Source organism: Erinaceus europaeus, chromosome 17 (assembly GCF_950295315.1).
Source record: "Erinaceus europaeus chromosome 17, mEriEur2.1, whole genome shotgun sequence".
NCBI classification, from domain to species: Eukaryota; Metazoa; Chordata; class Mammalia; order Eulipotyphla; family Erinaceidae; genus Erinaceus; species Erinaceus europaeus.
Window position 1 is genome coordinate 58,324,681 of NC_080178.1, and position 27,473 is coordinate 58,352,153.

Consider the following 27,473-nt stretch of genomic DNA (forward strand, 5'->3'; position numbering starts at 1 on the left):
GATTTTTATATATGTCTTATATATATAATGCAGACATATACCTACAGTAGATGAAACAGCTATCATACAAATCTATATATTCTAGAAAAAGATTGACCTCAAATTCTTCTAACTTTCCCAAAAGTAGATGATGATATTCATAATATTAGATCATGTATGTTTTTTTCCGTGTGTGTGTGTGTGTGTGTGTATGTGTGTGTGTGAGAGATAGAGAGAGAGAGAGATCAGGGCCCTGTGCATACACAATCTCAGTGCTCTAAGCCACTATTTTATTAAAGTAAAGAAGGAGAAGGAGGGGGAAGAAGGAAAGGAAAGGGAAATGGGAGAGACAGATGGGTGGGATACTACAGCACCTAGACTTTGTCCACTGTCATAGCATAACCTGTGTGGCACTGGGACTTGACTCTGGCTATATATATGGCAATGATGCATAAGCATGTTTGATTTTCAGAGTTCTCATTTTATTTTAATGAAAAATAATGACCAGAAATAATTCCCTTGTTAAGATAATGTTAAGTCTGAAAACTAAGCATTTTAATTAGTTTTTAAATGAACTTTTCTTTTTTTAATATTTATTTACTCTCTTTTGTTGCCCTTGTTGTTTTTATTGTTGTTGTAGTTATTATTGTTGTTGTTATTGATGTCGTCATTGTTGGATAGGACAGAGAGAAATGGAGAGAGGTAAGGGAAGACAGAGAGGGGGAGAGAAAGATAGACACATGCAGACCTGTTTCAACACTTGTGAAGCTACTCCCCTGCAGGTAGGGAGCCAGGGGCTTGAACCAGGATCCTTAGGCTGGTCCTTGCGCTTTGCACCACCTGCGCTTAACCCGCTGTGCTACTGCCCCGACTCCCAAAAAATAAGTATTTTAAAGAAAAACATTAAATAATAATATCCATGACAAACTCAATAGTGAGAACCACAATGATGAATGGTACATGAATGGTTCACCTGGGGAGAAAGTGTCCTGGTTTAAAGTCTGTGACCAAAAGCAAAGCTCTTTGTGAGTTCAGAAAAGACTAGAAGTACAATTGTTTACTAATATCTCTGAGACAACAAAATGCTCCCTTCACTGTCTCTAGATTCTTTATACTGAGCTAAAGACAGATTAATATAAGAAATAAGGCCTCGTGGTGCAACAGTACATGTCTGGCTCCAGAAATGATAATCTATGGTTTGTGGAAGTCTCAGTTTATTCAAACTGTACACAAAGAAGATTAATTATAAATCATTGAAACTTCAGGCAGTTCAAACTAAAGCTATCAGCTATTTCTCACAGTGAGGCATATAATTAGAAAATGTTCTAAATATAAAATCACTGTTAAGCCTAAAAAGCAAAAAGATACCTTGAAGGAGTCAGCACCAAACGGCAAGGATTCTCCATAGTACCGATGCTCAGCAAACACCAACATAGCTTTCAATTCCTCAGCCACATCCCACATGAACCCCTAGGGAGAAGAGGATTTATTCACAGGATAGAATCAGAATGCCAGCTGTGTGTGTGTGTGTGTGTGTGTGTGTGTGTGTGTGTGTGTGTGTACACGTATGTATTTTACAAATCATCTGGAATGGATGCCAAACCATACCAAAGAGAGTTCTTTACAAAGTTATACAATGTTTGTTCTAAAGAAAAGTGATGAGCAATTCTTTAATTGTTGCACATCAAGCTCACTCTGAGTCAGAGTGAAACAGTGAAAGGGTGAGCCATTCGCCCATCCACCTGTCACCCTATTTTGATACTCTAGCTCTAGAATTGATATCATATGTAAAACGGTATTTGAATCCACATTATACCTAAAATAGTATTCAAGTTGCACTATGTTCCAAATATGCTAGGAAAGAGCAAAGGATATCTAAGTTAATTTCTTAGATACATGAGAGATTAACTTGAAAAATATAATGGCACAAGTAAGCAAACTGGACTCCTCTGGATATTATGTTAATTTTTCAGTTGGAAATAAACAGTATCTAGTAATAACTAATATTCATGTATCAGGTACTGCAGTAGAAATGTATTAATACTGTGTAACGGGGTTCTTATCTTTGTTTTCACTTGAACTGAGTTCAACAAACATTTATTGAGACCTCTCAAATGACAAACACCCTGTGGACAGCAGTCTGGAGAACTTTCAGAATGCTAGAAATTGACCTACCCTATGACCCAGTACTTCCTCTCCTTCGGATATGCCTTAAGGAAGCCAACACACTCATCCAAAGAGATCTATATATATCTACATTTGTAAAAGCAAAATTTGTAATAACCAAAACTTGGAAGCAACCTAGGATCCCAACAACAAATGAGTGGCTAAGAAAGTTGTGATATTGGTTTTTGAGAAAAGTCATGGCACATTTTTGCATAGAAAAACAGAAAAATATACTGTTACTTTTCTGACAACCCAATATATATACATAATGGAATACTATTCAGCTGTTAAGAACAATGAAGTCACCTTATTCACCTCACTTTGGATAGAGCTTGAAGGAATCGTGTTAAATGAGATGAGCCAGTAAGAGAATGATGAATATGGGATGATATCCTCATGGGTAGAAGTTAAGAAACAAGAACAGAAAGAGGAAACATAAAATGTGGAAATGGGCCCACTCTCCAGGAAGTCCAGGCCATTGTTTCCATGAGAGTCTGAGTGGGTAGACCCCAAGTTCTCTCCCTTCCCGGGTAGAGACAATGGCAGGTCCCCCCTGACCTTGTGAACTAATGATGGATGGCTTCTCTGGACTGGGGCTACCTTTCTGTACATGCCATTCTGTCCCCTTAAAACAAAGGCCATGAATTACTGTGTATTGTGTATGGCCGACTTGAAAACCTCCACAAATGTCCTCATCTTACTCAGTTACTCCCTCCCCCCCTGCCCTGAAGTGCCTGTAATTTACCCCCAGAGAAAATTGCATTGTTGAGCTCATGACCAAGCCTGGTAACTTTCCAGTTGTGATCAAATACTTTGTAGGTCAAGATGTAACTATGCATTGTGTTGCATTGTGTTTGGGTTAATGATTACCTCAATCTTCTTTCTGGACTATGGGTATATCTGCTTGCCTGAATCCCCCTAATAACTGAGATGACCCTCTGAGGCTTCTCCCAGAGCTGGGTAAGTCTGGTATGGCTTCTTCCTCTCCTCGCACTATGCCCTTGTCACACAGCCACCTTAGATCTCCCAGGGGGCCGCTTCACCCTCTGTTGCCTGCAGCCAGGGAGGCAGGGGACCCAGAGTGACCCACAATAAAGTAAAATGAATCTGGTATATTGCACCAAAGGAGGGGAGGGGTGGGTGGTTTGGGACTCTGGTACATGGTAGTGGAAAGGAACTAGGCTGGGGGGGTGGGGTAGAGTGTTTTGCAGACACCTACTATGGTGAGATAAGAAATTTTACCCATGTGTCAACAACTGTACTGTAAACTATTAACCCCCCCCCAAGAAAAAGAAAACCCTTCTGAATGCACACCTGAAATGTATATAATGTCAGAATACAATTTTACTACTTCAATTTAAAACTTAAATTAAAAAGCAATTCACACGTTAGTGGCCTGGAGGTCTCTAGTTATTGCTCCAGCACATTAAAAAGAAAAAAGTTCTTCCTTTCATGTGTTCCTCTAACTTAGGCTCTATCAATGAATTTAAGTATTATTATAAATGATGTCAGAAAATATAGTCAGGGAAATAATCTAGCATCTATACAACTCATTACCCTCATAAATACAGCCATGACTAGCTTTATAATTGAAATAAGTTCTGAGAATGTGTAATTCTTTAAAAGATGAGCACACGGGAGTCAGGCGGTAGCGCAGCGAGTTAAGCATACGTGCTGCAAAGTGCAAGGACCGGCTTAAGGATCCCGGTTCGAGCCCCCAGTTCCCACCGGCAAGGGAGTTGCTTCACAGGTGGTGAAGCAGGTCTGCAGGTGTCTATCTTTCTCTCCCTCTCTGTCTTTCCCTCCTCTCTCCATTTCTCTCTGTCCTAACAATGTCTAACAACAACATCAATAATAATAACGACAACAATAAAAAACAAGAGCAACAAAAGGGAAAATAAATAAATAATAAATATTAAAAAAAAGATGAACACACAGGTTTATTAGATAGCTCTATTTATTCTTTTGTGAAATACCTATATGCTTTCATTTATGTACTGTTGTCATTTTATATTATTAGTTCTTTATTATTCCGAGTAAAGTAAGACTTGCTCATGTGTACTACAAAACATTTTTCCAAGTTATTTTATTTTATTATTTTTTTTTAACCAGAGAACTGCTCAGATCTGGCTGATGGTTGTGTGGGGGCTTAAATCTGGGATTTCGGAGCTTCAGGCATGAGAGTCTTTTTGCATAACCATTATGCTATCTACCCTCTGCTAATTTTTCCAATTTATTGTGACAGAAGGCAAAGTGAGTATAGGAATTATACAAATCTAAACATACCGTATTATTGCAAAACCAGATAATGTCCCCTTCATTACCAGTGTAGAAGAGTATTGATCCACCATCTTTCTTCCAATGTTTAGCAGAGATAAGGTACCGTTGTTTAAAAGTCTTACCAAGGTTAAATCCAAAATGATCAATCTATGATAGAAAAAAAAAAACATAAAAAACATTTCAAAGAAAAGCAGTTAAGGAGATCAACAGAAAAGTATATTTCCCTTCATTAAAATCAACCAAGGCTACAAAAGTAATCACAACAAATTTAAAACTCATTTTTATTAGTATTGGCTCTGTCATTTTAAAATGTCTCTTTTATGTTATAAGGTAAAGCAATATTATTGGTGACTATATTTTTCAGTGTAAGAGAAAAGACAGAATTGCATAATCAAGTAACTACTTGAAAGAACAATGTAAGAAGCTAAATTAAAAATGTTTTTAAAAAGAAGCGATCTGCATGGAGTGGGTAGATCATATTACAAAGTCCAAGTGCAAAGAAGTCTTCCCCGTTATATTCTGTTTCACTCCATTACTAATCCAACACACCTACTGAACAATAACCTCATTTAAGTACTTGTTCTGGGCCATGAAGTAAGTTAAGCAATGGAATAAAGAAACCTGAGCCACATTTAAACAGACAAAAATTCCTATATTTAACTTAAACTGATTCACCTATACATACTCAGTCTAAAAATAAAATATTCAGTAGTACGAGAGACACAATCAGACAGGGACTGGAAGAGAGATTCCATCTGCTTGCACTCAATGTGTATAGTGGCTCTCCAGGAGAGGTCCATGAGAAGCAGTATCAGTCACAGCTCAGGACCTGTTTTATCTCCAGTCTTCTAGCTACATCTCAGATCTACTGAATCAGAAACTGGGAGAGGGGAGAGGATTAAAACCCAGTAATATACATCTTAACATGTCCTCCAAATGATTTGGATGTGAAGTTAAACGTTTTAAGGACCATTAAAAGTTAGTACAAGTCCTAAACACAAGCCATCAGTTTAAGGTAGAACACAGGATGTGCAGGTCTGAGGCTCCAGGTTTGATCCCTGGCACTGAATAAATACCAGAACAGAGCAGCATTCTCCTCTGTGGTGAAACTCTTGGTGTTTAAAGATTCAAATTATCACTCACCATGGCTCCTAAATATAAGCCAAATGATTCATTTGAAGTTCAGTATGAAAAGCCATGATCTGTGTCATCAGAAGAGGAAAGGTGCATCGTTATACTTAAAGAGGTACACAGTTCTCTATCCTTTCCTGAAGAACTCTCAGAGCTAAGTTGGCAGTAATGATTTTCACTTAACCCACTGACTTTAGAACCACAACTTCTAGCTAAATGTAGTATTAGTATTGCTGCAGTCCTGAAATTAGTGCCCTCCCCTCCAAAAATAATAATAATAATAATAATAATAATTTTTCAACAGCAGGACTGTTGAAAAAATGCATATATATATATATATATACATTCAGAGATATAGATAGTTACAGAATCAGCCCATATTGATGACCTTGGGGGCAAACTACTGCAGTTTCCAGTAGAAGGGATGGGACACAGAACTCGGGTGGTGGGAACTGTATGGAATCATACTCCTATTATCCTTTTTTAAAAATATTTATTTATTCCCTTTTTGTTGCCCTTGTTTTATTGTAGTTATTATTATTGATGTTGTTGTTGTTGGATAGGACAGAGAGAAATGGAGAGAGGAAGGAAGGGGAAGACAGAGAAGGAGAGAAAGATAGACACCTACAGACCTGCTTCACCGCTTGTGAAGCTACTCCCCTGCAGGTGGGGAGCTGGGGGCTGGAACCAGGATCCTTACATCGGTCCTTGGGCTTTGCGTCACGTGCGCTTAACCCGCTGCGCTACCGCCCGACTCCCCATACTCCTATTGTCTTACAGTTTTGTAAATCAATATGAAATCACTAATAATAAAATAAAATAAAATAAAATAAAATAAAATAACAAGGCCTCAGCAGAGTCACTTGGCCTCCCCAAGTCCTAGAACCTTCCTATAGATGTGAGGAATGGTGACACGTAATTCAAAGATTAGAGGAAAGTACCTCAAGTACCAGGGTGAGTTCCTGAGAAGCACTCAGTATATGTGAGTTCTCATCTACGTCCTGTTTGCACACCAACTGTGAGTGTGAAATACTTAGATGGGGGAAACTAGCTGGACAGAGAGATTGAAGTTCACCATAGAATTATAAGAAAACATGCTCACGATGTCAAAATCTCCTAGTCGAGGGGCCAGGTGGTGGCGCACCTGGTTAAGTGTACACACTATTGTGCGCAAGGACCCAGGCTCAAGCCCCTGGTCTCCACCTGCAAGGGCAAAGCTTCATGAGTGGGGAAGCAAGGCTGCGGTTGTCTCTTTGTCTCCCCCCCTCCCCGCCTCAAATTCTGTCTCTATCCAGTAATAAATAATTAAAAACTAATTTAAAACAAAATCTCCTATTCCTTAAGTATTTCACCTGGGTATTAAGTAGCTGGAAAGACGCAGTGAAATCTCCTTTGCAAAACATTATTTTTCCATGGTTTTCTTGACTACATTCTATCACCAAGGATGTCAGCTTCTGGCCATAGAGCTAGTGTTCCCAGCATACTAGTCTGCCCTCTGCTGTTGAGAAGAGGGACTTGCGTGCTACTTCCAGTTCTGTGCTCCTGAATAGAGATTTTTATAAATCTCAACACAAAAGCCCTAGAAATCATTTCATCTCCATTGTTCAACTAAAGAAACTGGGTGCAAAGAGGTCAGGTGACCTGGATGAGTTCACAAGTCAGAGGCAGAACTGGAATTTCTAATAATTTTTATAATTTAGTTTCTTTTTTTTTTAATTTTTTACTGGCTAGGACAGAGAAAAATTGAAGTGGGAGGGGGAGCTAGAGAAGGAGAGAGAAGGAGAGACACCTGCAGTTCTGCTGCACTGCTTGTGACGCTTCGCCTCTGTAGATGGGGACCAGGGGCTTGAATTTGCATCCTTGTGCATGGGAACACGTACTCAACCAAGTGCAGCACCATCTGGCCCTCTATAAATTAGTTTCTTGAAATAACTGAAATAATAATAGATGTGTAATAGTAGAACACACATACCTCAAAAAGAAACATACCTCTAGGCACACACAGCAGTTCTTTCTAGAAAGTGGACCATGAATTTAAAAGAGATGCTTAAAAAAAAAGAAAGAAAGAAAGAAAGAAAGAAAGAAAGAAAGAAATGTTTCCATCCTTCACCTTAAGAAGGAGAAAGAACCATATAGATACACAAGAAGAACAAAAAAAAAAGTACCCTTAAAGTAAGTTTGTTAGTTTGTTATGGCAAAAATAGCTATATGGATGCCAAAACTGCTCATAAAGTTAACATCCCTGGGTTGTCCAAGAAGGTTAGCAAACAGTCAAATTTCTAAACGCAAAATGACCTATTTTGAAACACAGCATTGCAAAATTAAGAATCAAGAACAAGAAAGGGAGTTGGGTTGTAACGCAGCGGGTTAAGCGCAGGTGGTGCAAAGCACAAGGACCAGAGTAAGGATCCCGGTTCAAGCCCTGTCTCCTCACCTGCAGGGGAGTCGCTTCACAAGCGGTGAAGCAGGTCTGCAGGTGTCTGTCTTTCTCTCCCCCTCTCTGTCTTCCCCTTCCTCTCTCCATTTCTCTCTGTCCTATCCAACAACAATGACAACAATAATAACTACAACAATAAAACAACAAGGCAACAAAAGGGAATAAATAAAATAAATAATAAGTAAATAAATAAATAAAAGAATCAAGAACAAAAAAATATATATTGCGAGAAAGAACTGTAAGGAGGGAGGGGGCAGGCGGTAGTGCAGCAGGTTGAGCGCACATGGCGTGAAGTGCAAGGACCGGCGAAAGGATCCTAGTTGGAGACCCCAGCTCCCCACCTACGGGAGGTTGCTTCACAGGCGGTGAAGCAGGCCTGCAGGTGTGTTTCTCTCCCCCTCTCAGTCTTCCACTCCTCTCTCCTCTCTCCATTTCTCTCTGTCCTATCCAACAACAAAAAAAATAAAAACAAAGGGAAGGAGGGAGGGAAGAAGACAGTGCAGGAGTATTGAGGGAATTTTTTTAATTTATATATTTTCCCTTTTGTTGCCCTTGTTTTTTATTGCTGTTGTAGTTATTATTGTTGTTAATGTCATCATTGCTAGAGAGGACAGAGAGAAATGGAGAAAGGAGGAGGAAACAGAGAGGGGGAGAGAAAGACAGACACCTGCAGACCTGCTTCACCGCCCGTGAAGCGACTCCCCTGCAGGTGGGGAGCCACTGGCTCAAACCAGGATCCTTAAGCCGGGCCTTGCACTTTGTGCCACCTGCGCTTAACCCGCTGTGCTACCGTCTGACTCCCACAAACCGGGATCCTTAACGCTGGTCCTTGTGCTTTGCACCCAATACGCTTAACCCACTGCGCTACCTCCCGACTCCCTGGAGAAAATTTTCACACACAAAGGTACTGCTATCCCACTTACATCACAGTTCTTAGAAGAAACTCTCAGGTTTGCAGAGTGAAATGACATATTCAAACTACCAAAAATTAAAACCGTCAGTCCTGAATGTCCTTTAATGTTATTAATTGAAATACGAAGGAGAAATGATAGATTCCCCTCCCCAGGGTTATCGCTGAGGGTCAGTGTCTGCACTACAAATCCACTGCTCCTGGTGGCCATCTTTTGTCCGTTGTTTTTGCTATTATTGTTGCTGCTGCTGTTGTTATTGAATAGGACAGAGAGAAATTGAGATGAAGGGAAGACAGAGGGGGAGAGAAAGATACCTGCAGGCCTGCTTCACTGCTTTCGAAGTGACCCCTCCCCAAAGGTGAGGGAGCCAGTGGTTGGAACCAGGATCCTTGAGCCAGTCCTTGTGTTTCAAACTGTGTGTGCTACTACCCTGCCCCCCAATTTTTAATTTTTAAACTGTTTTATATAATTTATATAGTATTTTTGGATAGAAACAGCAAGAAATTGAGAAGGAAAATGGAAAGAGAGGGAAAGAGAGACAATTGCAGGACTGCTTCACCACTTGTGAAGATTCTCCCCTGCAGGTGGGGATCAGGGGCTTGAACCCTGTCCTTGTGTATGGTAACATGTGTGCTCTACCAGATACAACACCACTAAGCCCCTAGGACATTATAACATTATAACATTATAACACCCATATGTTATTTACATTTCTATTTCACCCTAGTGAAATAGTCATTGACTATTTGTTTGTGAATTCACAGTCTGGTCATATTATACTGTACTAAATCACATCCATATTAATTTTTTATTTTGCTTAAGATATTAAGTATTTATCTGATGGCAATCATGAAGGAGAAAAAAAAATGGATCCAAGCTTTAAATCAAGGAAAATGGCAAACGTATTATTAATTTCATGATGTTGTGGTCCAGTTACATAGACAAAGTACTATGGGGGTTCAGGAAGGGAAGTTACACTCCACCCAAGCAAATCAAAGATGGTTTCACTAGAGAGGTGATATTTGAGCTAAACCCTAATGAGTAACAAGAATTATTTTTTAGCAAAAGAAGATTGGGGCTGGGTGGTGGCTCACCTGGTTAAGCATACATGTTACAATTTGCAAGGACCCAGGTTTGGGCCCCCGCCCCCCCCCCCAGGTGGAAAGCTTCGAGAGTGGTAAAGCTGGGCTGCAGGTACCTCTCTGTCTCTCTCCTTCTCTATTACTTCCTTCCCTCTCAATTTCTGCCTGTCTCTATCCAATAAACAAATAAAGATTAAATAATAAAAATAAAGAGTATTTCATGCAAAAGGTGGATGATCAACTGTACAGAACATATTTAGGAGGTGCTGTATTAGAACAAGAGGCACACAGCATATAAAATGAAAAGATGGGAGATGAGCTTGAATTCATAAGGGCTGCCACCAGGTAAAGGTATGAAAACATCCTATACAGGCAATCCTAACAAAAATCTGAGACTGGCAACAACGAATGAAATTGGTCTATCCATGAGAGAAACATGTTTGTCTCTTGCTCATTACTAAGTACCCCATAATCTATCCGTGAGAGAAACTTGTTTGTCTCTCGTTCATTACTATGTTCCCTATAACCAGGAAACTCATTCATAGTAGGACATCTATGAACATAGAGAAACAAGTAAATACATGCATATATCCTCTCTGCAGTAGTTTAATACAACATACCCAGTGGCTCCAGAGAACATAATTAGCCAAAACACTGAATGGAGATCACGTTTGAACAGGTTTCTTTATGTGTGGGTGTCACTGGCTTTGGAAGAGTTGCAGAACACTGTAATTAGATGTCTTTTGCCCAGTGACAAATCACATGCCTAAGGGAAAACCCAAATACAAAATACAGAACCGAGTCAACAGCTTAGCCTCACCCAGACATCTAAGGAAGTAAAGACCACATGCTTTCTGGGGAGGAGAGAAACAGACAAGTAACTACAAATTAACACAGCCAAAAAAATTTTTTAAATCATGTTAAGTGAAATAAGTCAGAAACAGAAGGATGAATATGGGATGATCTCACTCTCAGGCAGAAGCTGAAAAACAAGATCAGAAAAGAAAACACAAGTAGAACCTGAAAAGGAATTGGCATATCGCACCAAAGTAAAAGACTCTGGGGTGGGTGGGTGGGGAGAATACATGTCCATGAAGGATGATAGAGGACCTAGTGGGGGTTGTATTGTTATATGGGAAACTGGGGAATGTTATGCATGTGCAAACTATTGTATTTACTGTTGAATGTAAAACATTAATTCCCCAATAAAGAAATTTTTAAAAAATTTTTTTAATTAAAAAAATTTTTTAAATAAAATAAATAAATAAATAAAACAGCCAAAAAGTCAGTCCCTAAATAGAAAAAACCAGGAAAGATCAATCAGCATATTAGTGAAATATAGAGGAGACTTTTGGAGGTGGGGCTAAGGAGCAGCAGCAGCTGTGTTTCTCTCATCTCCTCTCCCCTGTCAACTAGGAATACCAAAGGAGATCACCTGGGACCGCAACAAGGCAGGACTAGAACAACTTCAGGAACCCACCAAATCACCAGTAAGTTCAAACATGTGTGGCTCCTGGACAGAGAGGAGCCTAAGGAGAGATTGAGCAGCTGGTAACAGTCTGGCAGTGTATAGGTTGAGGCACCACCTCCAGTATGTTTTACAAAAAAAAAAAAAAAGACTGCTGAAGGAAGGAGAGGACTCTCCTAAGACTCATGAAATGCAACTATGAGTCTCCATTGCTACTGCCCTTAGAGGCTGGAGCAGCTGGGGGGAGGCCCTGCATTGACATTTGGGAACAGATGTATAGTGGGAGCGTTTCCGAATTGTACTCCCGATGAGGACATGGTGAATAATTGCCTCAGAACGTACAAACTCTAAATGGGACTTGTTTAGAAACTCACAGGGCCCAGAAGTGCTTCCCAGCTTGGCAGAGAAGCTGAATTGAGCCTGGATGATTTGGATCCTTGGGGTGTGAGGGTCTCTTTGCATAACCACTGTATTATCTCTCCCCACCCTGCTTTATTTCTTGGTCAGGAGTGAGTGATTAAGATAAGAAGCCTACTTATAGTTTAAAAGTTCTGAGGATCCAATACCCTACAGGGAAGATAAAGAACAAAAGAGGTTTTAACAGCCTCTGTGCTCCAAATCAGGGACTGAAATAATATTGAAACAATTGTGGATGCTTTAAAGTACCTTATTTAGACAGAAGTCAATCCAGGCAAGAGTGCTCAGTAATTTGAAAAATATTTAGAGAGGGACCTCATAACATACTATATAGAATGGTTAAACAAACAAGAAGAAATATTGGAGAAATGAACCAGAGCCCAGCTAATACCCTCCCAAGGGTTGAAGCACAAAATAATGATGTCAACAACCAAACAGTAGTCAAGGAAATAGCCACAGAAGTGACTAAAGAGTATGAAAGAACTGTTATCATAAATGCAGAAACAACAAATGACACCCTAGGAGAAAATACTAATTATCTCAAGGTTATTAGAGAGCTGAAAGCTGAAATAGCTAAGCTAGTAACACACCAAGCTGAACAAGCTAAAACAGTATCAGAAAAGGATAACGAAAAGGATATAGATGAATTACAGAAATCAGTAGAGGGGAGAGAGAATAGAGTAAATGAGGCTGAAGACAGAATTAGCAAGATCAAGGATGAATTAGAGACAACTAAAAACGAAGTAAGAGATCTCAAAAAGAGAATAAGAGATACTGAAAACAACAACAGAGACATTTGGGATGATTTCAAAAGAAATAATATATGAATTATCAGCTTACCAGAGGAGAAAGAGAGGGAGGGGCAGAAAGCATTCTTTAGGACATAATAGCTGAAAATTTCTGTAGTCTAGACAACATCAAAGATATAAAGGTGCAAGAAGCCCAGAGGATCCCAAACAGAATTAACCCAGACTTAAAGACAACAAGAGACATCATATTTAGAATGAAAAGGAATAAGGATATAGAACGGATCCTGAAAAAAGCAAGAGAAAAACAAAGAGTCACCTACAGAGGAAAACCCTTAAGATTAGCAGCAGAAATCTCCACACAAACACTACAGTCCAGAAGAGAATGGCAAGATAACCATAGAGTGCTCAATGAGAAAGGCTTTCAACCAAGACTACAGTACCCTGCTAGACTGTCATTCAGACTAGATGGAGGCATAAAAACCTTCTCAGACAAGCAACAGCTGAAAGAGTCTACTATCACCAAGCTTGCCATGAAAGAAGTTATGAAAGGTCTCCTATAAATAGTCAGACTACCATAAATATACTATATATAAGAACACTGTAAAAACTACAATAATAGGATTAAAATATCTTCAATCTATGATATCAATAAATGTCAATGGCCTGAAATCACCTATTAAAAGGCACAGAGTAGGAAGATAGATCAGAAAACACAACCCAACAATAGGCTGCCTACAAGAAATCCACCTAACTCAACAAGATAAACACAGACTCAAAGTGAAAGGATGGAAAACTATTATACAAGCCAATGGCCCACAAAAAAGGGCAGGAGCAGCTATTCTCATATCTGACATGATAGACTGTAAAATAAATAAAATTTAAAAAGATAGGGATGGACATTACCTAATGCTCAGAGGTTCAGTCAATCAAGAGGACGTAACAATTATTAACATCTATGCACCCAATGAGAAGTCATCTAAATACATCAAACATCGACTGAGTTACAGCAATATATTAACAGCAACACAGTCATAGTAGGGGACTTCAACACCCCACTCTCTCAATGTGACAGATCAATCAGGCAGAAAATCAATAAAGACATTAGCAAGCTAAATGAAGAGATAGATAAACTAGAACTATTGAACATTTTCAGAATCATTCACCCCAAGAAACTGGAATACATATTCTACTCAAGCCCACATGGGTCATTGTCAAGGGTAGGCCATATGTTAGGCCACAAAGACAGCATCAGTGAATTCAAGAGCACTGAAATCATCCCAAGCATCTTCTCAGACCACAGTGGAATTAAATTAACCCTTAACAATCAACAAAAGATTAGTAATAGTCCCAAAATGTGGAAGCTCAATAGTACACTACTTCAGAACTTCTGGGTCAAAGACAAAATAGAGGAAGACATCAAAATGTTTTAAGAGTTCAATGAAAATGAAGACACAAGCTATCAAAATATTTGGGACACAACTAAGGAAGTACTGAGAGGGAAGTTCATAGCCATACAAGCACACATTTGGAAACAAGAAAAATCACAAATAAACAGCCTGATTGCACATCTTAAAGACCTAGAAGAAGAACAACAAAGGAATCCTAAGGCAACCAGAAGGACAGAAATCACTAAAGTTAGGGCAGAAATAAATAACACTAAAAATAAGAAAACCATACAAAAGATCAACAAAAGTAAACGTTTCGAAAGAGTGAACAAAACTGACAAACCTTTAGCCAGACCAGACTCACAAAATAAAAAAAGGAGAAGACCCAAGTAAATCGATTGCAAATGAAAGAGGAGATATCACAACAGACACTGCAGAAATTCAACATATCATGAGAGACTTCTATGAGCAACTATATGCCACCAAGCTAAAGAACCTGGAAGAAACGGACGACTTCCTAGATACCTACCAACTTCCAAAATTAAATAAAGAGGAACTAGATAATATGAACAGGCCCATCACAATGAAATTGAAACAGTTATCAAACACCTCTCCAAAAATAAAAGTCCTGGACCAGAATATTTTACAAATGAATTCTACAAAATTTTCAAGGAAGAGTTAATACCTCTACTTTTAAAAGTCTTCCAGAAGATTGAAGACACAGGAAACCCCCCTTCCAGCTTCTATGAAGCCAACATCACTCTGATACCAAAATCAGACAGGGACACAACCAAAAAACAAAACTATAGACCAGTATCTCTGATGAACATATGCTAAAATATTGAACAAAATTCTAGCCAACCAGATACAGCAGTATTAAAAAGATTGTTCATCATGACCAAGTGGGGTTTATCCCAGGGATGCAAGGTTGGTTTAATATACGTAAATGAACCAACGTGATCCATCACATCAATAAAAGCAAGACCAAAAACCACATGGTCATATCAATAGGTGCAGAGAAAGCCTTTGACAAAATACAACATCCCTTTATGATCAGAACGCTACAAAAACATGGGAATAGATGGAAAATTACTCAAAATAGTGGAGTCTATACATAGCAAATCTACAGCCAACATCATACTCAGTGGTGAAAAACTGGAAGCATTTCCACTCAGATCAGGCACTAGACAGGGCTGCCCACTATCACCATTACTGTTCAACATAGTGTTGGAAGTTCTTGCCATAGCAATCAGGCAGGAGCAAGGAATTAAAGGGATACAGATTGGAAGAGAAGTAGTCAAACTCTCCCTATCTGCAGTTGACATGATAGTTTACATAGAAAAACCTAAAGAATCTAGCAAGAGCTTTTGGAAATCATCAGGAATACAGTAAGGTGCCAGGCTACAGGATTAACATTAAAAAGTCAGTGGTGGGAGTCAGGCTGTAGCGCAGCGGGTTAAGCGCAGGTGGCGCAAAGCACAAGGACCGGCATAAGGATCCTGGTTCGAACTCCGGCTCCCCACCTGCACGGGAGTCGCTTCACAGGCGGTGAAGCAGGTCTGCAGGTGTCTGTCTTTCTCTCCTCCTCTCTGTCTTCCCCTCCTCTCTCCATTTCTCTCTGTCCTATCCAACAACGACAACAACAATAATTACAACAATAAAACAACAAGGGCAACAAAAGGGAATAAATAAAATAAATTTTAAAAAAAGAGAAAAAAAAAGTCAGTGGCATACCTCTATGCAAACACTACATTAGAAGAAGATGAAATCCAGAAATCAATTCCTTTCACTATAGCAACAAAAACAGTAAAATATCTAGGAATAAAGCTAACCAAAGAAGTGAAAGACTTGTATACTGAAAATTATGAGTCACTACTCAAGGAAATAGAAAAGCACACAAAGAAGTGAAAGATATTCCATGTTCATGGGTTGGAAGAATTAACATAATTAAAATGAATATACTACCCAGAGCCATATACAGATTTCATGCTATCAAGATCCCAAGCACATTTTTTAGGAGAATAGAACAAATGCTACAAATATTTACCTGGAACCAGAAAAGACCTAAAATTGCCAAAACAATCCTGAAATGAAAAAATGGTACTGGAAGCATCACACTCCCAGATCTCAAATTGTATTATAGGGCCATTGTCATCAAAACTGCTTGGAACTAGAACAACCTGAATAGACACATTGACCAGTGGAATATGAGAGCCCAGAAGTAAGCCCTCACACCTATGGGCATCTAATCTTCGACAAAGGTGCCCAGAATATTAAATGGGGGAAAGCAGAGTCTCTTCAACAAATGGTGTTGGAAACAATGGGTTGAAACATGAAGAAGAATGAAACTGAACCACTGTATTTCACCAAATACAAAAGTAAATCTCAAGTGGATCAAGAACTTGAATGAAACTATCAGATACTTAGAGGAAAATATTGGCAGAACTCTTTTTTGCATAAATCTTAAACACATCTTCAATGAAACGAATCCAATTATAAAGAAAACTAAGGCAAGAATAAACCTATGGGACTAGATCAAATTTAAAAAGCTTCTGCACAGCAAAATAAACCAATACCCAAAGAGACCCCCTAACAGAATGGGAGAATATCTTTACATGCCATACATCAAACAAGAGGCTAATAACCAAAATATATAAAGAGCTTGCCAAACTTAACAACAAGAAAACAAATGACCCCATCTATAAATGGGGAAAGGACATGAACAGAATATTCATCACAGAAGAGATCCAAAAGGCTGAGAAATACATGAAAAAAGTGCTCCAAGTCTTTGATTGTAAGAGAAATGCAAATAAAGACAACAATGAGATACCACTTCACTCCTGTGAGACTCTCATATATCAGAAAAGGGAGCAGCAACAAATGCTGGAGAAGTTGTTGGGTCAAAGGAACCCTCCTGCACTGCTGGTGGGAATGCAAATTGGTCCAACCTCTGTGGAGAACAGTCTGGAGAACTCTCTGAAGGCTAGAAATGGACCTATTCTATGATCCTGCAATTCCTCTCCTGGGGATATAGCCTAAGTCAGAAAGATAAAGATGAGTATGGGATGATCCCACTCATCAACAGAAGTTGAGTAGAAGATCTGAAAGAGAAACTAAAAGCAGGACCTGAGCAAATTGTAAGTAAATAAAAGTCTGTGGTGAAGGATAGACCTGCAGCTTCCTGGGTCAGTGGGGGGTGGGAGTGGGTGGGAGGGATGGGTCACAGTCTTTTGGTGGTGGGAATGGTGTTTATGTACACTCCTAGTAAAATGTAGTCATATAAATCACTAGTTAATTAATATGAGAGGGGGAAAATTAATTGCATGTCTCAAAGTTTTTTAAAACACAGACTAAGTCTTTTTAATATATAGGCTGTGTATTTGATATGCGGACTCTCTCAAAAGCCTAGACCAAGTAGATCAGAAGCAACCAATAGCACAGCTATATACAAAATACTGGGTACTGTACAGCAAACCCTAACAAAAGAACTTTTCAAAGTTAACCCAATTACCAAATAATGTGATGATAGCATTAACTATCGATTGTCTTTTGGAACCCTACGACATCAGGAACCTCACATCTCCACTATAGAGCCTCTACTTCCCCCAGTCCTGGAACCATTGGATAGGGCCCACTTTCCCGTATGCCTCTCCCAATCCATATCAAATAATATTGCATCTGCCGATAGCAACCTAATCAACACAATGATTGCCACCTCAACATGCTTCACTTCAGACTGTGTTCAGAGACTTCACGTGTAGAATGACAACCCTTCAGCTTCATTACTCGGGTGAGACCTTTCCTTTCATAGTATACTCTAATTCCATCCCAGGTGGTTCACTTTCTAACAAAGTCCCAAAACCTAGATATACACCAGTTTCTGTGAGAGAGAGAGCATATGTTCACACGTATCCATAAACTAGGGCAAAATATATACCTGAAAGCAGAAGTACACTAGAGTTTGCCGTGAGTATCCCCCTAATACCTCCTCTTCACTATTCCAAGCTTTGGGTCCATGATTGCTCAACAATTTGTTTGACTTTGTATGTTAACTCTCTTTTCAGTCACCAGGTTCCAGATGCCATCAGGATGCGGGCCAGACTTCCCTGGACTGAAGACCCCACCAATATGTCCTGGAGCTCCACGTCCCCAGAGACCCACCCTACTAAGGAAAGAGAAGATTCCGGGTGCATCTGGGTGACAAGTCTAGCAGATGGAGACTTGTCTCAAGTGGCCTCCCCCAGGGCTCTGTTCTGGCTCCTACGCTATTTAATATTTACATCAATGACCTCCCAGAAACTTCTTCAAGGAAGTTCATCTACGCCGATGACATCTGTTGTGCAACTCAGGCATCCAAGTTCGACATCCTCGAGGAAACACTCACTAAAGACAGGTCTCTGATATCTGATTACTGTAAGAAATGGCGACTAATCCCTAGCACTGCAAAAACGGTATCATCTGTTTTCCATCTACACCATGCCTCGGCCTCGCGTGAGCTTAATGTGCAGCTTGGCGATACGAGAATCCGGCATGAAGCCCAGCCAGTCTATCTTGGCGTTACTCTCGATCGCACTCTGTCATTTCACGAACATCTCATAAAAACTGCAGCAAAGGTGGGCGCGAGGAATAACATCATTATTCACTATTCCAAGCTTTGGGTCCATGCTCGCAGAGGGATAGAGAATGGGAAAGCTATCAAGGGAGGGGATGGGATATGGAGATTGGGTGATGGGAATTGTGTGGAATTGTACCCCTCCTACCCTATGGTTTTGTTAATTTATCTTTTCTTAAATAAAAAAAAAGACAGAAAGAAAGAAAGAAAGAAATCATGTTAAGTGAAATAAGTCAGAAACAGAAGGATGAATATGGGATGATCTCACTCTCATACAGAAATTGAAAAACAAGATCAGAAGAGAAAACACAATTAGAACCAGAACTGTAGTTGGTATATTGCACCGAAGTAAAAGACTCTGGGGTGTGTGGGTCCAAAAAGGATGACAGAGGACCTAGTTGGGGTTGTATTGTTATGTGGAAAACTGATTAATGTTATGCATGTACAAACTATTGTATTTACTGTGGAATGTAAAACATTAATCCCCCAATAAAGACATTTAAAAAAGAAAATACAGAATCAAAAGTATACCTGCCTTTGTGAAAAGGTTATAGTCATCATTTAGGGAGCTAGAAAGGACATGAAGCCATGGCTCTCCATTACTGCAGCTAATTAAGCTGGATGACAGATTCCTGAGTTGTCATACCAGCTCATCCAACAGCATACTAACTTTCATTAAGCCCAACCAAATGTGTTGCAAAATACCTATTTGAATAATATGCAAAATACATTTCCTCCCCAATGCAAGCAGTACCACCTTAGTATGATTCACTTCCTACTGTGTCCAGAGATGTCAGGCATGGAATGTCAACTCTTCAGTTTCATTACTCTGGTGAGACCTTTCCTAGCTCATAGGACTCCTTAACTCCATTTTCAGTGGTGCACTTCTTAACATAACCTCAAAACCTAAATACAGACCAAGGCCCATGAGATAGAGCATGTGTACATGTATCCATAAGTTAGGGGAAAATATATACCTTAAAGAAAAGTGCCCAATAATTTGTAGTGAGTCAAAAAATGATGTGAGAAAGTAGAAAGAACTAAAATGACACCATAAAGTTGCTAATAAAATAGTTTCTACTTAGACCTAGATACCCTCCTCACCTACCTATTATACATCCCCCGCCACTCCAAAGCTAACCGTGTCAAAGTGAGGACTACAAAAGCTGAATAAGGGCAAGAGACTGGCATACTTCAGTGATGACTCTTCTGATGACCAGGCCACCCTGGGGGGCCCTAGTTGGGGAGTCCTGGGCTTCCCCACACAGACATAATGGGCCTAGACCTCTAACAGATCCCTCTCACCATTGTCACTGGTCATCTCCATCAGGAACAACATAATGGACCCCTTTGGGGGCTCCTATAGGAACTTTCCCTCAATGTGGATCAATAATGGTAAGGAATGTTCCATTCTCCAAAGGGAAGTTGAACAACATTCAACATGCGGGTCCTGAAATTAGTGCAGCCTAGGATGTTCCTAGCCGTGACCATAGAATGTGAGCCCAGACCTACAGGGAGGCAGAGGTTACATAGGCTCCTGTGCTGAATATGGGCCCCAGATCAAACCAGTGGGGTTTACAGTTAACAATATTTATATACTTTCCCTATATTTGAGAGCTACTCTCTTCCCTGAACCAGCTTTCTAGTCCTTTTTCCAACTCTGACACTATCTCTCCAGACAATAACCTGCATATTAGATGTCAGGCTCAGGTAAAAACTAGTAAAGTCATGGGCCCTCTGCAATATACCTAAAACAGACCTACTAGCTTTTTCCAAAATAGAGACCCCAATCATCAAGATCTGCAATATTCATGCCTTTAGGCTCATGATTAGTCAACAATTTGTTCTACTTTATATCTTAACTCTTTTTCAGCCACCAAGTTCCAGATGTGACCATGATGACAACCTGACTTCATTGGGCAGCAGACCCGACCATGTATCTTAGAGCCCCACTTCTCCAGATCCCTGCCCCACTAGGGAAAGAGAGAGAAAGAGAGGCTGGGAGTATGGATTGACCTGCCAATGCTCATGTTCAGCAAAGAAGCAGCTATAGAAGCCAGACCTTCCAGCTTCAGCACCCCACAATGATCCTGGGTCCATACTCCCAGGGGGATAAAGAATAGGGAAGCTATCAAGGGAGGGGATTGGATATGGAGCTCTGGGGGTGGGTAATGTGTGGAAATGTACCCCTCTGATCCTATGGTCTTGTCAATGTTTCCATTTTATAAATTAAAAAATAACTAAAAAATTACATTTCCTCCTAATAGTTGGGTCTTAGAAAAAAGAGGGAAAGATATAGAACTCGGGGCTAGGCAGTGGTTAAGTGTACATTACCATGCACAAGGACCCAAGTTCAAGCCCCCATCCCCCACCTATGGGAAAGGTTTCATGAGCAGTGACGCAATCTGTTCCCCTGTCCCTCTCTATCCTCCTTCTCTTGCAATTTATCTCTGTCCAAGGAAGGAAGGAAGGAATAGAGGGAGGGAGGGGAAGGAGGGAGGGAGAAAGGATAGAACTCTAATGTCCAGGGGCAGCATGTGATTAAAAGGAATAGCTGAGACTATAGGTGAGAGGGGATATTTTTATGATGCAGGGAGATTCTGAGGCAAGATTTGGGCTCAATAGCACAGATGGTGGAATTTGACTTAGCCAAGAGGAGGAATTCTTCTTCCACTAGAGGCAGGTGCAGGAGTTATACTTCTAGGTGGAAGGCAGGTTCTAGATAAATAAAACACCTCATTCACCTTGGTTTTTTTTTTTTTTTAATCTTGGTTTTGTACTCAGTGCTAGAAGGTAGAAGGCAAGTTTTTATTACGAGTAGAAGAATACTCTGTGGCAATGATTTGAAAATAGAGGTAAAAGTATGGCACAGCTCGCCTTCTGCAACCCACAACGACCCTGGGTCCATGCTCCCAGAGAGACAGAGAATGGGAAAGCTATTGGGCAGTGGAGGGGATATGGAGATTGGGTGGTGGGAATTGTGTGGAGTTGTACCCCCCCATCCTATGATTTTGTTAATGTCTCCTTTCTTAAATAAATAAATAAATAAATAACAAGAAATAAATTAATTAAAAGCAAAAAAAAAAAAAAAAGTATGGCACAGAAGGAACTGAAGATTAGGTGTCCAGAGGCTCCTAAAGTCGGAAGGTGAGTGTGCAGACCCAATAACCTGCCTAGTGCTAGATTTGCTTCATTGGAGATCTACAACCCATGGACAGTTGTAGAGAAGTTTAATAGCTGGATAAAATTGGCATAAAAATTCTTCTAGGGGTTGGGTGGTAACGTAGTGTGTTAAGCGCACGTGGCACGTGGCGAAAAGTGCAAGGATTGGCGTGAGGATCTCGGTTGGAGGCTCCTGCGCCCCGCCTGCAGGAGGGTAGCTTCACAAGCAGTGAAGCCGGTCTGTAGGTGTTTTTCTCTCCCTCTCTCTGTCTTCCCCTCCTCTCTCGATTTCTCTCTGTCCTGTCCAACAACGCAATGGCAATACTATTATCACCAACAACAAGGTCAACAAAATGGGAAAAATGGCCTCCAGGAGCAGTGGATTTATAGTGCAGGCACCTTCTTCTTCTAGCGTTTGCCCTTCTTCCGTAGCCAGTCAACAGCGTCAGGTTGAGCCAGATGTAAAGTTTCGAGACCTCCTTTGAATCTGGAGAGGTGGCAGTCGTTGACTATGTGGGTCATAGTCTGTCTGGAGCCGCAGGGGCAGTTCAGGTGGTCTCTGGCTCCCCAGCGATGGAACATAGCGGTGCACCGGCCATGGCCTGTTCGATAGCGATTGAGGAGGGCCCAATCATAACGTGCTAGGTCAAAGCCGGGTTGACGCTTGCAGGGGTCTGTGATGAGGTGTTTGTTCTTTACCAAGCCCCAACAATAACCCTGGAGGAAAAAAAAAAATCTACAAAGAGGCTGAAGTCATGTCTGCTCTCCAAGAAACTTTGAACACCCAAAGTCACAAGGCCCTCTCCACCGTAGACAAATGCTGTCAAAATCAGGCTTCACACTAGAAAGGGAATGTAAACTATGTCCCCTTGTTCTACTTTACGGAGATAGCATGAGAGTTATACAAAAGACTTTTATGTTTGAGGTTCCAGGGTTCCAAATTCAATCCCCAGCTCCACTATAAGATCAGAATTTAGCAATGCTCCAGTTAAAATAAAAAAAATAAAATCAAGTAAATCAATAGTAGTTACAAAAGTTATGTGTGACTTGGCATCATATAAAGTTTCACCGGAGGGGACAGGTGATGGCACATCTGGTTAAGCACACATGTTACAAAGTGCAAGGACTCTGTTTTGAGCCCCTGGTCCCCATCTGTAGGGGTTTCCTTTTCAAGTGGTGAAGCAGTGCAACAGATGTCTCTCTTGTTATCTCCCCCCCTCCCTCTCAATTTCTGGCTGTCTCTATCAAATAAATAAAGATAATTTCAAATGTTTAAAAACAGGGAGTCCAGCGGTAGTTCAGCGGGTTAAGTGCACTGGCCTAAGGATCCCGGTTCGAGCCCCCGGCTCCCCACCTGCAGGGAAGTCTCTTCACAGGCGGTGAAGCAGGTCTGCAGGTGTCTATCTTTCTCTCCCCCTCTCTGTCTTCCTCTCTTCTCCCCATTTCTCTCTGTCCTACCTAACAATTATGACATCAATAACAACAACAATAAAACTACAACAACAATAAATAACAACAAGGGCAACAAAAAGGGAAAATAAACACTAAAAAATGTTTAAAAATAAAAAAATGAGTGTCAAAGATGTACTGGATTGACTAGAGACTCCCTCAAAATTTATGTCTTCCCTAGAATCAGACTGTGACCTCATTTAGAAAAAGGGTAATCAGGGGCCAGGCGGTGGGCACACCTGGTTAAGTTCTCACATTACAGTACACAAGGACCCAGGTTCAAGCCCCTGGTCCCCACATGCATGGGGGAAGTTTCACAAGTGGTGAGGCAGGGCTGCAGGTGTCTATCTCCTCCCCCTCTCTCAATTTCACTCTGTTTCTATCCAATAATAAATAAATAAAATATTTTTTAAAAAAAGAAAGCAAAAGAGTAAATGCACATATAATTATGTAGCCAAACAGGAAAAAAGCCCATTTCTGAGTAACAAAAGCTTAATCTTATGATGGAAGAGAGTTCACGTAGTAGAGTGTGTTCTTTATCATGAAGGTTTAAGCCCCACAATTACATGGGAGCACCATGAATGGCTCTAGGGGAGCTCCATGGATGGCAAAGCAGTGCTGAGGTGTCTTTTCTCTTTCTGTATTTCTCCCTCTTGCTCCACCCCCACCCAAATTTGAAGAAAAAAAAAAAGAAGTAAAATTAGACCTGGGAGGCTTTCTGTTAATACTGCACATGTATAAGGCCCTAAATTCATCTCTTTTTGTGAGAAGGAGGGAAGCAAAGAAGGAGGGAAAGGAAGGAAACGGCAGGGCGTAAGCTTTACACTTAACCACTAATGCTTACTGTGGTACAACTTGTGACTGCTTAAATAATGTTTAACTTGCAGAAGAATAATTGTGTTTGCTTAAGAAATCATGGTGGGGAAGATTCGACTTCCGGAGGCGGAGCTACTAGCAGCAGATCGCTTTCTCTCCTCTCCTCTCCTCTCCCGGATCAACTAGGAATACCAAAGGAGACCACCCGGACCGAAACAAGACAGGACTAGAATGACCACAGAAACCCAGTAAATCACCCGTGAGTACAAACACGCGTGGCTGGTGACAGAGAGGAGAGAGGGGCCTAAGGAGAGATTAAGTGACTGCTAACAGTTCGACAGTCTGTCAGTGGAGACACCACCTCCAGTCTGCTCCACCAACAAGGGGACAGCTGAAGGGAGGAAAGGACTCCCCAGAGACTCACCAAGTACAATTCTGAGTCTCCATTGCTACTACCCTCAGAATCTGGAGCAGCAACAGGGAGGGACACCAGGGCACAGAGATCTAACCGGGAAACTCAGGAGAAGACCTATACCTCGGTGGCATAGCTGAAGGGCTGTGAAAGTCTCTTTGCATAACCACTGGATTATCTCTGCCACACCCTGCTTTATCTCTTGGTCAGGAGTCATTGATTAAGCCAAGAAGCCTATTGATAGTTTAAAAGCCCTCAGGCTACCATAGCCTACAGGGGAAAAAAAAAAAAAGGCTTTTACACCACTGAACTCCAACTCAGGGATTGAAAAAACTGTTAACTTATATAAAATGGTTAAAACAACAAGAAAAAATAATGGAGACTCGAACCAGGACAAGAGTCCAGCTAAAAGTCCTCCAGAGGGCGAAGCACAAAACAACGAGTTCAACATCCAAACATTAGCTAAGGAAATAATAACAGGAGTGAGTAAAGAATTTGAAAAAATTGTAATCAGAACTGCAGGAACAACAAATGAGAATATGGAAGAAAATTCTAATAATCTCATGGTTATTAGAGAGCTGAAAGCTGAAATTGCTGAGCTAAGAAGGCAACTAGCTGAACAAGCTAAAACAGTATCAGAGCAGGGCAACAAAATAGATGAACTCCAGAAAGCAGTAGAGGGCAGAGAGAATAGAATCAATGAGGCTGAAGACAGAATTAGCAAGATTGAGGATGAATTAGAGACAACTAAAGAAGAAGTAAGAGATCTCAAAAAGAGATTAAGAGATGCTGAAAACAACAACAGAGTCCTATGGGATGACTTCAAAAGAAACAATATACGCATTATTGGCTTACCAGAGGAAGAAAGAGAAGGGGAGGAAGAAAGCATTCTCCAGGCCATAATAGCTGAAAATTTCTCTAGTCTAGACAACACCAAAGACATAAAGATTCAAGAAGCCCAGAGGGTCCCAAACAGAATTAACCCAGACCTAAAGACACCAAGACATGTCATACTTAGATTGGAAAGGAATAAGGATAAAGAAAGGATCCTCAAGGCTGCAAGAGAAAAACAAAGAGTCACCTACAAAGGAAAACCCATAAGATTAGCAGCAGACTTCTCCATACAAACACTACAGGCCAGAAGAGAATGGCAAGATATCTATCGAGTGCTCAATGAGAAAGGCTTTCAGCCAAGAATACTATATCCTGCTAGACTGTCATTCAGACTACATGGAAGCATCAAAACCTTCTCAGACAAGCAACAGTTGAAGGAAGCAACCATCACCAAGCCTGCCTTGAAAGAAGTTCTGAAAGGTTTCCTATAAACAACCAGACCACCACAAATAGAACACATATCAAAACACTCTAAAACTCTACAAGAATGGCGTTAAAATATCTTCAATCTTTGATATCAATAAATGTGAATGGCCTGAATTCACCTATTAAAAGACACAGAGTAGGAAGATGGATCAGAAAACACAACCCAACAATATGTTGTCTACAGGAAACTCACCTAACGTAACAAGACAAACACAGACTTAAAGTGAAAGGATGGAAAACTATCATTCAAGCCAATGGCCCACAAAAAAGGGCAGGAACAGCTATTCTCATATCTGACATGATAGACTACCCTATGATCCTGCAATTCCTCTCCTGGGGATATATCCTAAGGAACACAACATATCTATCCAAAAAAAATCTGTGTACACATATGTTCTTGGCAGCACAATTTGTAATAGTCAAAACCTGGAAGCAACCCAGGTGTCCAACAACAGATGAGTGGCTGAGCAAGTTGTGGTATATATACACAATGGAATACTACTCAGCTGTAAAAAATGGTGACTTCACCGTTTTCAGCCAATCTTGGATGGACCTTGAAAAAATCATGTTGAGTGAAATAAGTCAGAAACAGAAGGATGAATATGGGATAATCTCACTCTCAGGCCGAAGTTGAAAAACAAGATTAGAAAAGAAAACACAAGTCGAACCTGAAATGGAATTGGAGTATTACACCAAAGTAAAAGACTCTGGGGTGGGTGGGTGGGTGGGTGGGGAGAATACAGGTCCATGAAAAATGATGAATGAAATAGTGGGGGTTGTATTGTTGAATGGGAATCTGGGGAATGTTATGCATGTAAAAAAAAAAAAAGAAGTAGAAACGCAAAGCAGAAATTGACTGAGTTTGGAGTATGGCACCAAAGTAAGAAAGCAGAAGTACACTAGAGTTTGCAGTGAGTACCTCCCTAATACTTCCTCTCCACTTTTCCAAGCTTTGGGACCAGGATTGCTCAACAATTTGTTTGGCTTTGTATGTTAACTCTCTTTTCAGTCACCAGGTTCCAGGTGTCATCAGGATGCCGGCCAGACTTCCCTGGATTGAAGACACCACCAATGTGTCCTGGAGCTCAGCTTCCCCAGAGACCCATCCTACTAGGGAAAGAGAGAGGCAGACTGGGAGTATGGACTGACCAGTCAACACCCATGTTCAGCGAGGAAGCAATTACAGAAGCCAGACCTTCTACCTTCTGCAACCCTCAATGACCCTGGGTCCATGCTCCCAGAGGGATAGAGAATGGGAAAGCTATCAGGGGAGGGGGTGGGATATGGAGATTGGGCGGTGGGAATTGTGTGGAGTTGTACCCCTCCTACCCTATGGTTTTGTTAATTAATCCTTTCTTTAATAAAAAATTAAAAAAAAAAAAAAGAAATCATGGTGGGGAAAAAAAAGGGGAAAGAATAAGAAAGAAATCCTGGGGATTAAGAAATCCTGTGGTTGCTGACAGATTTATTGTGGGACAGAACAGACAGCTCTGGGGTTGAAAGGATGGGACCAGATCACCCCAGGAGCTCTCAAACGGTAAATGTTAACTCCCTCTCAGGCTCTTCTGTGCAGCAGAACCTCATGTTAAGAGTTCACAGAGGTTTCTTTGAGAGACCCAGAGACTGCCTGTCTTGCTATTAAAATCACTAGTGCCAATCAGATGGGACCTGACACTGGAACATGTACACAACTTCTG

At 40.6% G+C, this 27,473-nt stretch overlaps 1 protein-coding gene across 1 annotated transcript in view; it reads right to left on the reverse strand.

The window, feature by feature from the left end:
- The window catches only part of PRCP (prolylcarboxypeptidase), a 104,288-nt gene that overhangs the window by 35,587 nt on the left and 41,228 nt on the right, over positions 1-27,473 (reverse strand). The window contains exons 2-3 of the mRNA XM_007537109.3: positions 4,432-4,572; positions 1,348-1,449 (exon numbers count right to left, since the gene is read on the reverse strand). Coding sequence (XP_007537171.2) covers positions 1,348-1,449; positions 4,432-4,572 — 243 coding nt within the window. The remainder of the gene's footprint in view (positions 1-1,347; positions 1,450-4,431; positions 4,573-27,473) is intronic.